This window comes from Oryza sativa, chromosome 8 (assembly GCF_034140825.1).
Source record: "Oryza sativa Japonica Group chromosome 8, ASM3414082v1".
NCBI lineage: Eukaryota > Viridiplantae > Streptophyta > Magnoliopsida > Poales > Poaceae > Oryza > Oryza sativa.
In genome coordinates this window covers 16,653,949-16,671,969 of record NC_089042.1, presented here as the reverse complement: position 1 = coordinate 16,671,969, position 18,021 = coordinate 16,653,949, and the positions used below count along the sequence as shown (strand labels likewise).

Genomic DNA, 18,021 nt, shown 5'->3' with positions numbered 1-18,021 from the left:
TCCTCGTTTCCCCAACCACCATCGGTTAGTCCTCCCTACCGTCGTCCTCTCTCGCCTCCCCACCGTGGCCAAGGCAAGACCAACGACGCCTAGATGATTCCGGCCGTGCGTGGCCAGCACTTCCCCCGCTGACGAGGTAGCTGCCGCCTTATGCTCTTCTTTCGCTAGGTGCCGCCTTGGTCCCGTTGGTTTCACGCCGTCGTCTGACCCATGGGCCCCACACATTATGTTTTATTTTTTTAATGCCACGTAGATGACGAAGACTAAGTCAATGCGATACTTAGATGCTACATCAACGAAAACCACCTTCAAAACCACCAAAGGATTCATATTGCATCAGTTTTAATAGCTAAGAGGGTCAAGATATCTGGTATTATGGGTAAGGGATACGAATCAGATTCATCCTATATTCGAGGGAGTCCTTGTGGACTTTTTCCTTCTTTCGGTTGCAGCGAAGTCAAGGCCCACGAGAACCCAGCCAAGCCCAGCCCATCCCCCTCGCAGCACCGCCTCCGTTTCCCTACTTCAAGACACTTCCTCTCCACTCCTTCATTCTCCATCTTCCATTCCCCAAAAAACCTCGCAAAACCCTCGGCCCTCACCCGCCGCCGCCGCCGTCGCCTCCACCGGTAAACGGCAGCATGAGGTGAGCGATTGCTCCCCTCCTCCTCCTCCTCCTCTCCCATCATCACTTCGGCTCCCGATTCGGCGGAGAAACCCATACTCCGCGCCGCCCGCACGCGCCGTCCAGCGCCGGGAGCGGTTAGATCTGGAGGGGGCAGCCGCTGTGCACGCGGGGGGAAGATCCCCGGCAGCGCGAGAGGGCCCGTGGGGTCCCTTCCGCGGGCGTGGGCTTGACGCTAGGGTTCGTCGTGTTTTGATTTCTGTGGGATCTGTTTGTTGCTAGGGTTGGGGGGTTGGGGGTTGGCCGTAGGAAGTTTAGATGGTTTTTGGTGGTGCGCCTCAGTTCACGGCCATGTCCCCGCGCACGTGCGCGGGTTGCCCCCAGCTATCGGTGTGTTGGTAGATCTCTCTGCTTTGGTTTCCCACTGTGTCGGGTTGGTTAATTATGCTTGTGCGGCAGCTACTGTTTAGGTGTAGCTCGTGTGGTTTATTGAGCTAGCCAGGGTTTTATTTGGTTAATTGGAGGTGATCATCTGCTCGTATAGTCCTATAGTTAACGAGGATAACTTCGCACTGACGACCAGGAGTTTAATAATAAAGTAATAATAAGCTCAAGTTTAATAGTGGGCTATAAGCCAAGTAGCCAAATGTAAGCTTATGTGGAAGAGAGAGTTTGAAAAATGAAGAGGGTTGGGTCTCAGTCTCATGTAAGAGCTAACCATTCACATACTTTAAGATGGATAAGTTAATTGTATAGATGAGATAGAGAGGAGAAGAAAAATATAGATAAGCTTATAGCTTATCTACTATGCATGTCAACTCTAATATGTGCTATAAGTTCATAGTTGGCTTTATTATTAAACTTGCTCTAAGTTGGTTCATGCCATGGTGCGTGCAGCTTCTGATAACTGTTAGGAGGCAATTAGTTTATCTCTTATTCCTAGATATCTCTTATTAGTAGATATTTCTGTGCCTTTGTAGTTTTGTCTATCGATTGTGATATTTTTAAGAGATTGAAATCTGGTTTGTAATACATTTTTGCATTAGTGCTTTCTCATTGTAAGTGTTAGTTCATGTTCAGTTGTAGGTAACTCTGATACTGATGCCAATGGCAATTGTGTCTCGGTATTCTCTAAGGATTCTTTGTTGGTTTTGCTTTATGATAGGATTACCAGACACCACCATTTTATATTCATTAAGAAAACTTTCATTTTTATCAGTATTTTGTATAATACTCCCTGTGTTTCACATTATAAGTCGTTTTGACTTCTTTTCCAGTCAATTTTTTTTAAAGTTCGTCCAAGTTTATAGAAAAATATGGCAATATTTCCAACACAAGACAAACATATTACCAAAATATATTCAGCATTACATTTTAGTGAAACTAATTTGGTGCTGTAGATGTTGCTAAATTTTTCTATAAATTTGGTCATACCTAAAGAAATTTGACTAGAAAAAAAGTCAAATATGATACGGAGGGAGTACTTGTCACTTGTTCATATAGCATGGATATTACTGGCACACAGTAAACTTGTGGATTTTTGTAGGCTGCTGATGTATTTGTATTGGAGTTTAACCTCAAAGGGATCTAACCCTCATTCTTTTGCTTCTTGTAAGGTGCTCAGAATTGAATTTTTTTTATGGTTTTCTTTTTGTTTCCTGTAGTCGGCACCCTGAAGTGAAGTGGGCTCAGAGGATTGACAAGGTTTACATAACTGTACAATTAGCTGATGCTAAGGATGCTAAGGTCAATCTGGAACCAGAAGGTGTATTCTCTTTCTCTGCTACAGCTGGAACTGATGGGAACTTATACGAATCAAAGCTAGAGTTGAACGACAAAGTAAATGTTGAGGTAATACATGCTCGTGCAATAGCTATATGACTGCAGTTTCCTCTATATTAAAATGCGTGGTTCCTTATCCCGTGTTTATTTGTTTTGATTCTACAGGAGAGCAAAATAAGTGTAGGTGTTAGGTCCATATTCTGTATTGTAGAAAAAGCTGAGGCCAAATGGTGGAAGAAGCTTGTTCGAGATGATCAAAAGGCACCACACTTTGTGAAAGTTGACTGGGACAAATGGGTTGATGAAGATGATGATGGTAAGCTATGCACTTCTTTTGCGGTGATAAACTGTGGACTTGTTTTCTCATGTTTGACGCAACTAGTAGCAGCATAATGAGAACAAGTGAGATGAAGCAAGTGCGCCTAACATGTTAGAATGGAGTATCATTTGATCATAGCACATAATGACATGTTTGAATTTGAAGAATGTTCCATATATGTTTCTCTTTAAGGCATTCCATTTGTTTTTCAACTGGTCATGGTAAAAAAAAATCATGCGCAGGACAAACTGTTATTACTCGTTATGTTGGATATAAACCTACATTGTCTCACTCGTTTAGATTCCACATTCAAGCCCCAAAACTAATATCAGTTTAGGGACCTAATCTGCTCTTATAATATATTATTTTTTAACTTAATTATATAGATATTCCAGGAAATTTAATCTGGCCTTATTAATGTAAATAAGCCCTTGTTCCTTATCCAACGTTTTGATATGCATATATTTTATTTTTTAGGTGCTGATGTCAACGTGGATGGAATGGACTTTTCGGTAATTAGTTCTTTTCAGATTTCATGTTTATTCCTAGATTTCCTTTTTGCTCATGCATATATTGTTTTTTAAACTAATGTTTTTCTTTATGTCTTTTTTTATAGAATTTTGGTGGCATGGGTGGAATGGGTGGAATGGGCGGAATGGGTGATATGATGGGTGGCATGGGTGGTATGGGTGGCATGGGTGGCATGGCTGAGATGATGGGTGGCATGGGTGGTATGGGCGGTATGGGTGGCATGGGTGGCATGGATGAGTTCGAGGACGAGAGTGACGATGAAGGTTTGTCTTCCTTTATTGTGTCCACAGATTCTCATTAATATCCACTTGTTTCTATTAGCTATATGATAGCATAATATGATTCTGTGAAAATATAAATTAAGGAAGCATTATTTTTGCAGTTTGGTAAGATTAGTATGGTTTAGTTTGAACTGCCTGACCAGATGAGTGATATGACTCATGCACGTGACAAATGCCATTAATTGAAAGGCCAATTCTTGAAAAATCTGCAATTGTGTGATTCGTACTCTTAACAGCAGTGATCAAAATATTGCACCTTTCATGCTTGGCACATATAAATGCAACTCAATAGGATAAAGCTATTTTTTTCATCATACAGGACTGTTTCTTGATATTGTGATTGTAGAAGTAAAAGTGCTATTTAATGGTTCTCCTGCACATTTTGGAATAGTTTGGCCCGAATTATGTTGTTCATGCTGTAACTATTATGGTGGTAATTAGTCTGATATGTTTCTTACTTGCATTGATTTTGTGATAGGTATGATACTAACCTTAATCACATGCATCAAAAGTTTCTTAACCATTATACTTACATACTGGTTAGGAAACTTTTTGATGCATGTAAAGTTAGTGTCACTAGGTGCAGATTAAGGTTAGTGTCGCGTGTACTCGTATTCATCATATTGTACTTACGTCTAGAGAACTGAAGCACATTCCCAAGAAATTGCAAATCAGTTTGTATTCATCATATTGTACATAAATCTAGAGATTTGAAGTACCTCCAAGAAATTGCAGACTTGAAGTACATCTAGGCATCAATTATAAGCAATTTAAACAACTATGTTATGTCAATTAAGTTGATATAAGAGTGCCAGTTATCTTTGTTTTTTTATATATCTTAGTACCTTTTAATTGTAATCTTGCTTGTTAAAAGTCCTCATGCCATCTTTTTTGACTTTGTTGCTCCCTTGTTTAGAAGAAGTGTCTAAACCTCAAGACGCAGAGAAGGCTGCTGAAGCCGGAAAATCCCAGGAGTCGGACGCTAAAGCCGAGACAAGTTAGAGCAATCGAAGGCCCCTCTACATAATTCCTTTCTCTGTTGCATCCCGTCTTTTATGGATCTGGTGAACTGAAGAAAACATTTTACGTTATGACGGTAGGGATGGGTGCTCCCTTGTAGAACGATGCTATGAAACTGGAGCTCCAACTGAGTACGCAAACCATTCTTGGATTGTTTTTCTTAATGCGCTTTGATGCTTCATCGCTCTGCAATCATATATTAAGCTTTGGATGCTTTAATCTGCTTTTGTGAGATACTGCTGTGCCCGTGCTAGAGTCCACTGAGCATGCAACAATTCATGTGATCTGACGATGCTTGTGCTAGACGAGTGAGGCAGTAGCACTGTTAGTTCCCAAGCTTGTTTTGAAAGGATGCATAGTGAATCCCTATTTATTTGTTTCACAACTCTGTTCTGCGCTAATTGGTTGACCGTGAGACCTTTTGGCCAGCGTAGAACGACTACTACCTGTTTGCATGTGGTCTTACGGTCAACGTGCATGGCAGGATGTAAGTAAGGTCCCTGACTCCTGCTGTTAACAGAGTAACAGGAACAGGGCTTTTCCGGAAAAGCCCGCATTCATCAGATTGAGGCGAACGTGAACAAACGTTTTTAATTGAATTCAGATTAACCAACTTGTTAATGCTTGTTCAATTCAAACGTAATGCTAAAAAGGGGCCTAACACAACATTTAGGAGTGTTGATAAGAGTGTCACCCTATTAGTACTGATTTATTCCCTCTGTTTCGATTAAAAATAATCGACGTATTGTAGAAAACCAAAAATTATCATCGTCGTACTTCAAAGGCAGCACCCGACACATCTCGCATATGCGCTTCGTTTTCTTATCCTCGCCGCTTCGTATGCCAAAAACCTCGAATTTTGTTGAGAATTAATATTATTTTTATGGAAAATCGCAAAAGTAGTGGCCAACCGGGGAAAATCGCGAAAGTAGGTCCCTGTCGAACGGGTGCAATTCGATAGGGCACCTATCGAACGACGGGCAGTCGACAAAGGCATGTCGAACGGCTGGCGTTCGACACGCTCACCTGTCGAACGGAGGGAGTTCGACAGGGCCCACCACCCGGCGCCGCGAGGCCTGTCGAACCGGGGGCGTTCGACAGGGCCCTCCACCGACCCTGTCGAACAATGGGCATTCGACAAGCCGGTTTAAAGCCCCGTCCACCCAGGCCGCGAGTTCGATTTGTTTTGAGGACCACATCGCCAGCCGCCGCCGAGAGTCGCCACATCGTCGCCGTGAGCGCCGGAGGGAGCGAGGGGAGGGGATAGCAGGCCGGAGAGGAGGCCGAGGAGGCGCCGGCCGGGAGGAAAGGGTTGGCGACGCCCTCCAGCAGTGAAGTTAAGGTATACATTAGTAATCCCTAAGTACAATGCATATGAAAGTTTAATAAAAAATTGGTTTAAGAGTTGTTAATTGTTTCGTATTGTTCGATGTTAGTATGTATGGTTAGCACATATTTGTTATTGCTAAATGTTGGTAGAGGTATTTAAGTAATTGTACGGTTAAATTAGTTCTTAGTTAGTACATATTATTGATATGTTGTGTGTTAAAATAGATACAAAGGTGTTATATTTTATTTGGATTATTAAACTAGTTGTTTGTTACTAATAGTTGTAAATTAGTACACGGCAATATAGTATAAGTTATAATAGGGTAATTATCGAATGATTAAATGATTAAACGTGAGACTATTTGTCATGTTTTATCAGGATGTCAGGTGATATGCCCATTCGTCTGTATTATGGCGATGCTCCTATACAAATATGTGATAGCGGGGTGGATTTGACTGTATATGCCTTCCATGATACTAGTCTGAATGCACCGGAGCATATGGGTTTGAACGACGTGTTAGGGTGGTTGTATAATATGTTTGGGGTAGATCCAGTGCACGATAAATTTGTCATAAATACCGTGTGGCCAGTGAGGGGTCAACATGAATGGCAGTGGAGAGTAGTGGAGGTTGCGTCAACTGGGAGTTGGAGGAAGTTTGTTAGTAAAGTAAGGGAGAAAGGCTATAGCCTGGCAATAGTGGTGCAGAAGACAACATGTGTTGATCGATCGGGGGAGTCAAGTCATGCCGTGGTGGAAGAAACTCCGTTGGAAGGTGGACAAGCTGAAAATGTTTGGCGGACTGAGCAAGGTCGAGGGGAAGAAGTAGTAGAGGGTAATACACAAGGAGAGGTCATTGTTCGTGGTACTAATCGTGAGGCCAACGACTCGGACGATGAAGAACCGGATTCGCCTATGCGTGTTGATGCAGCGGAGGAGAATGAGGTGGTAGTGGATCAGATGGAAGTGGAAAACGAGGAATACCTTGCGCTTGTAGTGGAAGGAGAAGATACAACACTGTGGGACAACGAAACTAACATACCCGATGATTGGACGACCATATCAATGAGTCGTATGAAGGTAAACGATGGTTTAGATGCCCACTGGTGTTATGATAGTAAGCAGGTGAAAGTTGGACAGATGTTTCATGACAAAGGTCACTTACAAGATGCGGTGAAGAGGTGGGCATTTGTCCAGAAGCGTGAGTTCAGGGTGAAGGTTTCAAATAGGACGACGTATGACGTGAAGTGCATACAGGGTGGATGTCCTTGGAGAGTGCATGGTTACAAGCCACAACATGACACTTTATGGGTAGGTTCGAGGGTTGAGCAACATACGTGTTTATTGGAGAATACCCGTCTGGTGCACAGAAACCTGACAGCGGCATTTGTGGCACAAATGGTATATTCAAAGGTGGTTAGAAAAACATCTTTGTCCCCTTTCACCATAATGCATGACGTTGAGAAAGAGTACGGATATGAGATATCGTACGACAAGGCTTGGAGGGCAAAACAGAAAGCATTGGAGATGAGGTTTGGAACTCATGAGGATTCTTATCACAATCTTCCCCCACTATTGGAGGTGATGCAGGCAAGAAACCCGGGCACACACATGGCTATTCTCGATGAGGTGAATGAATATGGGGAGAATATTCTTCGTCGGGCTTTCTGGTCATTTGGGTGCATGATAGAGGCCTTTAGAAATTGCATTCCTTTGCTCTGTGTTGATGGCACTTTCATGACAGGCAAGTACAGAGGAACAATTCTAACCGCGATCGGAGTCGACACGGATAGCCATGTCGTTCCTGTTGCTTTTGCATTTGTTGAAAGCAAGAACACATCAAGCTGGCTATGGTTTTTGCGGCACATTAAAATGTGTGTTGTTGAAAACAGACTAAATGTGTGTGTTCTGCATGACCGACACGCCGGTTTGCTATCAGCGATACAGAAGCTTCAAGAAGATGTCACACAGTCCGTGCCATGGCCAGATTTACATAGCAGATGGTGCATGCGACATTTTGGGGCTAATTTTTATAGACAATTCAGGAGTAAGAGATTGATGGACCTGTTCAAGAAGTTATGCAAGCAGATGATGATAGACACGCTTTAGTTTCTAATTATATGTATCGTTACTAACTACGTCATATTTTTTGGTTTCTCCCTCTTGTGCAAACAGACGATGAGTACGGTTCGGCGTCGACGCATCACGGAATGCCTGCTTACTCCCCTCGCACAGCATTCATTGAGGACTTCTTTTCCACTGATCCTCCCCAGGGGGAAGTAGGGATGGATTACTGGCACGCAGCACCTCAGGTCACACAGCCGACGCAGGAGACGGAGGCCGGTCAGGGGCCAGACGTGACACCACAGCAGGCAGCTAGAGATAGGCTCCCCCCTGATAATTTGACATATCCCACTGAGCAGATTAGGCATAGGAAGAAGGGAGGACCTAGCAAGCGTGCGAAGGGCACTGATCGTCCTTGACTTATCTATTTGTATTAAACTTTTAGTCATTTCTGTTCTGTCCGTACTATTTGAGAAACACTTTACGATTAACTTAGTACTATCAGTACTATTTCATAAACTTCTTCGGATAATTACTCAGTAGCATACCCTTCGAATGAATCATGACAAATTATCATTCAAATATACAAATAATGAAACTAAATAATTCAAATATCCAACAAATAAATACTACAATTTCTGACCAAACATTATCAAAACCCTAAATCATATACATATAACATTACAAAAATATTTTCCTTTCTTACACACTAAAATAAATTACATATTATTAAAAAAAATAACTTATTACAAATAAATGGAGAACGCGACCCTGTCGAACTGCGCCAGTTCGACGGATATCCTATCGAACAGGGGCAGTTCGACACAGCCCTTCCTGTCGAACGGGGGCTGTTCGACAGGTCCTGTCGAACGGCAGCCTTCCGATCTCCTCGCCAGTCGCGCTCTGGCCGTTCGATAGGCGACCTATCGAACTGCACCCGTTCGACAGGGACCTACTTTCGCGATTTTTCCCGGTTGACCACTACTTTTGCGATTTTCCATAAAAATAATATTAATTCTCAAAAAAATTCAAAAACGAATACCTCTCGGTGTTTCGTATGCCAAAACCCAGCCGTGGTGTTTTCTGTTCTTCTCCCACCTTTGGAAAGACATGGAGGCGGCGATGGATGAAGACATGGCCGAAGCAGGAGATGGTTTGTCGGTCGCAGCAGACAAAGCAGGAGGCGCCGTCGCAGGGATCGCGGCCACCACGGCCAGAGCGAGAGACGACTTCGCGGCCGGAGTGGGAAGCGACATCGTGGCCGTAGCGGGATGGTCACGCAGGGTCGTCGAGCGGCTGGGATGACACGATGTGATTCGTGCGGATGGAGCGAAGGAATTGGATGGCGTGTGGGCGCGAGCACGACCCGTGAAGCGATGGCGCCGTGGAGCCATGCATGGGGCAACGAAGCGACGACGGCATGGGGTAATGCGCGGGATAATGAAGCGCCGGCGCAGCATACCTTGCTCGATGCACAGCTTGGAGTACGAATCAAAGGAGAAAGGGAGTCAGTGCTCCTTGGTCTCACTGCCATGGTGGAATACGCCAATCATTTTAGAACGGAGGAAGTATTACTAAAACAGATTAGCAGTGCTGCTCTATCTGTACCGGTTTGTTAAAAATCATCACTACTAGAAGATTTTCCATCTACTAGATAAGTGTATGTCCTGGCAATAATGATTGCACATCAGTGCTAGTTCTTTAGATGAACTGATGTATTCATAAAAGAAAATCATGCCCACCTTGAAAAGACTACATGAGACCTACTTGGACTTTTACCAGGACTATACCGAAAACTTCCAACAATACCTTTGTGAGTTCTTCTAGGATACAGCTGTACAGTAAACATTGAAAGACAAGCCACAACCCGTCCAGCCAAGATCAAGCCCAAGATCCACTAGGAGCCCGAGAAATTTGACTTGTGATCGTCTAACCACTATCTCATCGGAACTTTCGAGACTATAAGATAGGGCTAGGAACACATACCCTCCTTTTATACTCATATTATCTATATATCAATAAAGATCACATGGCGCTGAAAACATAGGGTTATTACTTTGAGTATGGTCTAAACATGTATACAAATCCTCCCGAGTTTAGCTGGCATCCCTCATAAGAGATCACACGTAAACATAACTAGATGTATAGATTTTTTGTTGTCAAGATTTTTATCGACGACTCAAAGTATTAAATTGGTTGATCTATACATTTGTTATGTAGATTTACTGGCTCCTTTGCGCCGAAACCACACCATTGCCGCCATGTCCGTGCGGCGTGGTGCGAAGGTCACCGCGGCGCCGGTGCCCGTGCGGCGGGAGGGACGGCTGGCGCTCGCGGCCAGGTCCGCCGCCACGGCCGGCCCCATTGCCGGCGGCTAGAGAGGCAGGGGGTGGGGGGAGGGGGAGGGGGAGAACAGAGCGTAATTGCCGGCTTTGACACACATGGCGGCCATACGGTGGGGGAGGAACGAAGGCGCTCTAGTGCCGTGGGAGGAGATGGGACGGGTAGGGGAGGATAGAGTTTGGGGATGGGATGGGAGAGGGTAGATGCGGTTGTTTTTGGGAAAAACCCTTGTGTTTTTCGTTTTAACAGCGCTATCCATGTAGGCAGAATTTTCCCTTCTTCGTGTTGTATTTTTTCTGAAAGACGAGTGGTTTTTCGTATAAAATGGAATAGGGTGTCGGTCGGTGGGAGGATGTGCGTGCTATTCCGTTCAAACAAGAGGAGCTTTTTTTGCATAAACACCATCACACGTCATTTACTCTCAGGATAAAAAAAATGATAAGGAAGTGCGTGGCGCGCATGCAGCGTGAGACCGGCACAACCAGTGAGGGAAACCGGACAAAGAAAGAAGGAACGGCTCCACTGCTCACCCAATCGAGGAGCTTCTGCATCTGCAAACCACATACCACAACTATCGAGGAGAAAAAAAATTTCAAAAAAGGACAAAAACGGAGCCCTACGAGGCTTTACTATCTTATTATGCATGAGGATGAGGAAAGAGGATAAGTGACTTCCGTCATATATTGTAGACATAATATACAATGCAACGTTGGTAAACTACAACAAGTTGCAAGAGATGACTAGAGAGCACTAAGAGATCTTGTGTGACGTGGATAACTTATAAGCCTGAATCGGTCTCAATAGTTGAACATGCCCTTATATCCATTCTAACGAAACAAGGTACTCTTAGTGACACAATATATAAAATGGTTGCTATTTTTTTTCTCCAATTCAATAACTCAAAAAGAGCCGCTGTTTTTATGTCTTAATTCTCCATCCAATTTAAAAATTTGACATTTTTGATGTTTATATAGTCTTTAAAATTATTTTATTCACTAGTTTTATTTTAAATTATTTTACCCCAATAAAATTATAATGTGATATAATCTGACATGTGATTGGCATATATCATACTAAAAAGATGCTAATACTAAAGCTTTTAAAATTTAATATAAAATGGGCGATATATATATCTTTTCTTTTCTTTTTTTTTTTTGCGGGGGACGATATATATCTTTTCAATTAACACAATAGGTGTCGCATATACACAACAAGAAAACTTCTTTTTTTTTTCTTACCTTGGGAGTTGAGATCGTCTATGTACCGAAGTATACAATATACTAGTATGTTTTAAACCACGATACTTTTGTTGCGACAAACAGTTTAAATCTCGTATTTTGATTGAATGGCTATGGGCTACACCTAATACTAAGTTTTCCGTTACTGTTCCGGTAGGGGTTACCGTTTCCCGATATTATCATGGTTAGCACGAAAAAAATGATAGAGTTACCGTATAATGTTACCGTGGAAACTGAAAGATAACGGTGCAATATTATAAACCATAAGGCACGTACATCATGTGTCACCTTAATTGCAAAGGTTAAGGTGTTAACTCCAAATTCTACATAAAGTGTATTTTTTTTGGAAGTAAACTGATTTTTTTCCGACATTACCAAAATTGCAACTACCACTAGTAGTATATAATTAATGCTAACAGACTGTTTAAAGTGTTTATGCCAGGTTGATGGCTGAAAGAAGCGCAGAAAGAGCGCCGTTTATAACGACCCAAAAATTTATTTCAAATAAAACCAAAAAATGCCCAAAACGGCAACTCCGATGCTTCTCCAGCCCATCTCCGGCGCCGGCGCCGGCGCTCGCCGGAGCTCCGCCGAGGGACTCTCCCCTCCTCCTACCGCTCGCCTCCGCCGCCGCGTCCTCTGCGCGATCCGCGCCGACGCGCCGCCCCCGATCCACCTCTCCGCGGCGGCCCCCTCGCGGCCGGCGAAGCCGCCCGTCTGCACCGCCGACGAGCTCCACCACGCGCCCGTCTCCGGCGCCGGGTGGCGTCTCGCGCTCTGGCGGTACAGGCCGCCGCCTCATGTACGACCGGTGGTGCTTCTTCCCGTTGTTTTCCAATTTCCAGAGCCGTGCTTGATTTGATTTGATCTCGCCCGTGTTCGTGCAGGCGCCGGCGAGGAACCACCCGCTGATGCTTCTGTCGGGAGTCGGGACGAACGCCATCGGGTTCGATCTCTCCCCCGGGGTGAGCAGAGATTTCTCTCACTGCAACTCTTTTTCTGCTGATGTAGAATTTCCTCGCCTGAAACTAAACACTGAGATGGTAGGAAGTGGTGGCCAGAGTCTTGGAATCATGTAAATGCATGGCTCAAGTTTTTGGAGTGATTTGGGATGGGGAGAGAGCGATGGTGTTTGCTGAAACTACTCTTGTTTGGAATTTTCCTGCAAATTGTAAGTTGAGGGTCAATTTGGTTGCCATATGCCAAGTTGGATGGATATGGCATTGACAGGCATGATGTATACTGGGGAGTGGGGGCAATACATCTAACTCTGTTGAAAAATCTGGAACTTATTGTCTTTTCAAAGTAAACATTAGTTGCATATATCCAACTACAAAGTTATTTTTCTTGAACACAATTACAAAAAGTGATGTGTTACATACAGAGTTACATACTTTCATAGGCCTATCACATTATCAACATACATCCATGAGGTTCTGTTAAAAAAGGCATAAGTATAGTAGGATCTTGACCTTCAATAGTTTTTAGATCCTTAAATTTATTGACTATTTGTCTTGAAGAGAAGAATGTTTTTGAAGGGTGCTATCAAGCAAGATATTAGTGGCTTTAGGTCAACACCATGAAAGCCACATATTTCTATGTTCCAATTCTTCTTTTTAAGCATGATGAGAAGAATCAGCATAAGCAAATACTGCAAAATTTTCCTTGAACAAATACATTTTTTTTCCTCGATTATAGTTTAGGAACGACTAGATACTTAGATGGCTAGAGCTTGGAGGTGACAAACTAAGTGAGAAAGCACCTGAGTGGGAGATGCAAGAGGTGATGGCAAGCTCAAAGGTGAGGATGATGGTAGCTACAGTTATAGTGTCGTGTGCTGTTGCAAAAATGGGCATGATGACATGCGTGCACAGTTGCCCTGGTTATATTGTTTCTAGCTTGAACATGCTTCAGGTGATGCCTGCCATGTCCGAATGGAAAATTCATTTTTTTTTCATAAATCACCCGGTGCACTTGGCACATATTTTGACGCTGGGTGCAACGCCTTTTAGGAAGTGTATATGCTACTTGGTCTTGGTGACGGATGTAATATTTCCTATCTTTTCTGCCACTGTTGAATGACCTACTGAACTTACTATATCATAATTCCATATATGTCCAGGTTCAATTTTAGTGCGTCATATCACATGTAAAGTTGCTTCTTTGTAAGCACTGTAATCTTTTGCCCACTATTTTCTTGTTTGTTTCACACATGCGAGGAAACAGTCCCTGACTCCCTGTTAACATGATCTCCAATGAATAAGGAAGATAGGGTTAACTCATATTATAAGATTAACAGCATCAAGACAACTAAAAAAATGCATTCCAAAGAGGAAAAAACCGAGGATGCTGAATATTCAGTTTCTTGAGCTTCATTTGTTTTCTTATAAGCTGTAATAAAGTTAATCTATTTTTTTATAGAAAAATAAATGAAGTTATGTTGCATCTAACTCATATTATTGAAAGTAAAATGCGGTTCAAGTTGCAAAAGAACTATAGGTTACAAGTCATGGTAGTCTTGTATTTGGAGTATAGGTTATCAACTAAACTGTTGGGTTGTCTTCAATTTTTTTAGATAATGTGGGTTGTCTTCAATTAGACGGGGGAATCCAATTAACAGCCTCGACTCGTATCCTAACTTGTCTAAGAACTAGCTTCGCTTCAACCAATTCTTTCGTACCCTCAGCTCTACTCATGTTAGCTTTGGCTATTTCAAGTGCCTGTTGAGCTTCTTCCTGATCAATGTCACTACCCAGTTCCACATCATTCCCTAAAATGATGATCTCATTATTAACTTTCTGGCAAAACTGCTCCACAGAACCGCCGTTAACCATTGATCATTGAGGAGGCGATTCTCAAGGGACCCATATCTACAGCTGTGTTAATTGGGGGGAGGGGGGGGTATGGTTTGGTAATATGGCAATTTGGCCACTACTAGTAGATAAAATGATTTCTTTCACTTCACAATCCCAAATGATTCGCTTAGTGCATAAACATTTAATTTCATTTCTTCAATTTGTTCTCCTCTTCTAAGTTTATAGCTTTCGTGCTAGCTTCATCGATGTTACCCACCAAATAAAAAGCTTGTTCAGGTAGGGCGTCTAATTCCCCGGAAAGGATTAGTTGAAATCCCATAATAGTTTCTGCAAGACCAACATACTTTCCCGGAGAACCAGTAAAAACTTCTGCCACAAAAAAACGGTTGTGATAAAGAAGCGCTCAATTTTTCGTGTTCTTGCTACAGTTTTATCTACAAGTTTAGTACTATTGATTATCAAGGATCTCATTATCTTTTTCTTTTAATAGTTGTATCTTTCGCTCTCCCTCAACTATAGTGACAACTGATGGCAGTCTTGTGTTCTGCTAACAAGTTCTTTTCTATCTGTGCCGTTCATACTAATGGTGCCCCTCATTATTTTTAGGCCTCATTCGCCCGTCACATGTCTAACCAGGGATTTGATACATGGATTGTCGAAGTGAGAGGTTCTGGTCTGAGCATACGTGATCATGATAATTCTGCTTCATCTCCATCAGGCGCTTTCGATGATATATCTAATGGCACATTGGCTCTTGATAAATCAAGCACATTGGAGGTTGCTTCAGTTCAAAGTTCTGGTTTCTCTGGTATTGATTATGATGACCTTGGAATAGTTGCGTTGGATGACCCACCTTTACTGATGGAGATGACTAGTTTCTTTGATCGAATTTCAAAACTTCTGGAAGAGGCTAGTTTAAATAAAAATTTTCATGAGATCACAGATAAGATTTCGGTTCTATCTGAAATGGTAGAAAGCTCTGCCGTTATTGGTCCAATGAGAGAAGAAAGTCTGCGTCTTCTGAAGAACTTTCAAGAGCAGATTGACTCATGGGAACACTTTGTGGCAACTCAGATGAATCTAAATTCTGAATATAATTGGGACTTCGACCATTACTTGGAGGAGGATATACCTACTGCGGTGAGGCGTCACCATCCTTTTGTGAGCTATAATTGTTGAATAGTTGGCACTGTTGTTATATTCAGTGAGCTAACAGTGTAACAGTGTTTTTTAATTATTCCATTTGATAATTTCATCATTAGTGTTATAAGATTGTTTTTGTGGAATATCGCTTGACACACAGTTACTACAGGTGGAATATATTAGACAACATAGTAGAGTAAAAGATGGGAAGCTGCTTGCCATTGGACACTCAATGGGAGGAATTTTGTTATATGCAATGCTGTCAAAATATGGTGAGACATTACACTGTATTTTGCTGATGACTGTTTGCCTGCCCTTTACTGTTGCTTTTTCTATGGAAGTATAATTCTACTGCTGCTGCTAGAATTGGAGCCACTATTCAATTATCCAATGTAAAGGGAACATTCTAGCTGTAGGCAATCAACAACTACTGCGCTTGTTTTGCTCAGCTTTCTGGAGTTAACGGTAGATTGTTGGACGTCTTACAAGTTTTACCTTTATATTTATTCTAGAAACACAGTCAAATTGTTCATCTGATAAGCAATATCATGATCGTTTACAGCTCAGCCTACTATCTTTCGGTTGTGGATTTTTAAAGTCACGACTTATTATTTTTCCCTTAATCTCAAAGGTTTCGAAGGAGTTCCATCAAACTTAGCGGCTATTGTTACTTTGGCTTCCTCTGTTGACTACACGACATCCAATTCATCACTGAAGATGTTACTGCCACTTGTGAGTTCGTAGTCGATTGACAGTTTCAACTTGATAAAGATGTTTATTACTTTTCATTTTTAAAGTTTTTCTTCCTTCATTGTCATGAATAAAACTAATGAGTTCACTTCTCAGGTTCATCCTGCGCAAGCCCTTAATGTCCCTGCTGTTCCATTGGGTACATTATTAGCGGCAGCATATCCCTGGGCATCTGGTCCACCTTATCTTTTTTCCTGGCTTAATCATCAAATATCAGCACAGGATATGATGCACCCGGAGTTGTTGTCCAAGCTTGTTTTTAACAACTTCTGTGAGTACTCTTTAATTACACACTGTCACACTGGATTCTGCATGTCATGCATTTTAAGATTTCAGCTTTGCCAGAATGTTACTTTAAAGGGTGTTGCCAGAATATTGTTCAAGAACACACAGCACTGTATATATGCCATAGTATCCATATATAGGATTTCTGTACTCCAGAATTAATTCATAATACACTGCATTATTAACCTTTTATGCTATGATATAAATATGGGATGTCTGTTTCAGCAACTTTTGTCAATGGGGTTGGATATGTTCATTTAAGTTGTTATCATGTAATTTGCAGGTACAGTGCCTGCAAAGGTTGTCCTTCAACTTACAACAGCTTTTCGGGAAGGGGGGCTATGCAATAGAACTGAAACTTTCTCATACAAAGATCATTTGCGATATTGTCAGACCCCTGTCCTAGCACTAGCTGGAGATAAAGATCTCATCTGTCCTCCTGAAGCCGTTTATGGTAAGATGTGGTGCTTTTCTTGTCTGCTATCTCAGTTGCTTCTATGAAGATTGCTAACTTTTTGTACATCATACTCCCATCTTGTCAGAAACTGTCAAGCTCATACCTCAGCACATGGTGAAATATGGGGTTTTTGGAAAGCCAGAAGGCCCTCATTATGCACACTATGACTTAGTTGGAGGTCGACTGGTACATATTCTCAGTCTCTTCACATAAAATAAAATTTGCTGCTCCAATTCTGAAAAGTCAAATCTTTTTGTCATCCTCTTACTCATGATTTACACATGTTTGTCCCTTGTACAGGCAACGGATGAAGTTTACCCATGCATCATAGAGTTCCTTTCTCACCATGATCAGTAGTTTATGTAACAGTGAAGCTCCTGAAATTTCAATACGATGCGGAGTCAATGATACAATATATGTTCACCTCAGATGGTTTTTGAGTTGAGCTGAACAAACTTTCCAAGGTTGGCCATGTGACATGGCCAGCTGCGCAAAATATAGGTAAACCCACAGAACTCGTAGGATGTATCCTTGTAAACAGGTGTACCATGCGTCAGTGCACCACTTGTTATACAAAACCTATAAATATAGGTATATTACATGTGCCCCTAGAAATATAACAAATTCAAAAGAAATTGTATGCTGAACTCATTCTTTGACCTTGTTTCCTTAGTTGATGTTGATCCTTCAAATACTTGGCTTCTGTTGTTGTAACAAAATGAAATGGACTGATATGTACTGGGATATACTGTTGGCATGTAGCGCTGTCTGCATTTGTAATGAACAGTTCTGGAGGTAATGGAATGCTTCATTGTGCATGTAATCTGTAATATGGTACACTGACATTTTACATGCATTTGCTGTAGAAGTTCAAAGTGGGTGTTGAGACCAAACATACTGTCATAATTTTTGTTCATCTGTGAAATTTGACTTTAGTGATTCTCAGATGAGCAAGCTAAAGCATTGTCCAATACTATATCCATCTCAACTAGATCTTGCTGTATGCTTTCTAACAACTAACAAGGCACATTGCTGTATG

The 18,021-nt window shown here is 42.0% G+C and overlaps 2 protein-coding genes across 3 annotated transcripts; both read left to right on the top strand.

Moving 5' to 3' along the window:
• The first annotated feature begins 551 nt into the window (after nt 1–551).
• Nucleotides 552–4,892, top strand: LOC4345369 (Uncharacterized protein Os08g0359500). The gene is made up of 6 exons (NM_001403543.1): nt 552–646; nt 2,290–2,476; nt 2,573–2,723; nt 3,204–3,238; nt 3,343–3,520; nt 4,455–4,892. Exons 1-6 carry the CDS (start codon nt 642–644, stop codon nt 4,538–4,540), a joined length of 642 nt encoding a protein of 213 aa, NP_001390472.1. The 5' UTR covers nt 552–641; the 3' UTR covers nt 4,541–4,892.
• A 7,100-nt stretch (nt 4,893–11,992) lies between these two features.
• Nucleotides 11,993–17,800, top strand: LOC4345368 (uncharacterized). Of its 2 annotated transcripts, none has more exons than XM_015792892.3 (9): nt 11,993–12,333; nt 12,419–12,496; nt 14,984–15,487; nt 15,660–15,762; nt 16,122–16,222; nt 16,337–16,511; nt 16,809–16,979; nt 17,068–17,168; nt 17,283–17,800. In XM_015792892.3, exons 1-9 carry the CDS (start codon nt 12,049–12,051, stop codon nt 17,337–17,339), a joined length of 1,575 nt encoding a protein of 524 aa, XP_015648378.1. In that variant the 5' UTR covers nt 11,993–12,048; the 3' UTR covers nt 17,340–17,800. The 2 variants fall into 2 exon arrangements, with proteins under 2 accessions (XP_015648378.1, XP_015648377.1); XM_015792891.3 differs by having other exon boundaries at nt 14,954–15,487.
• Nucleotides 17,801–18,021: the final 221 nt, after the last annotated feature.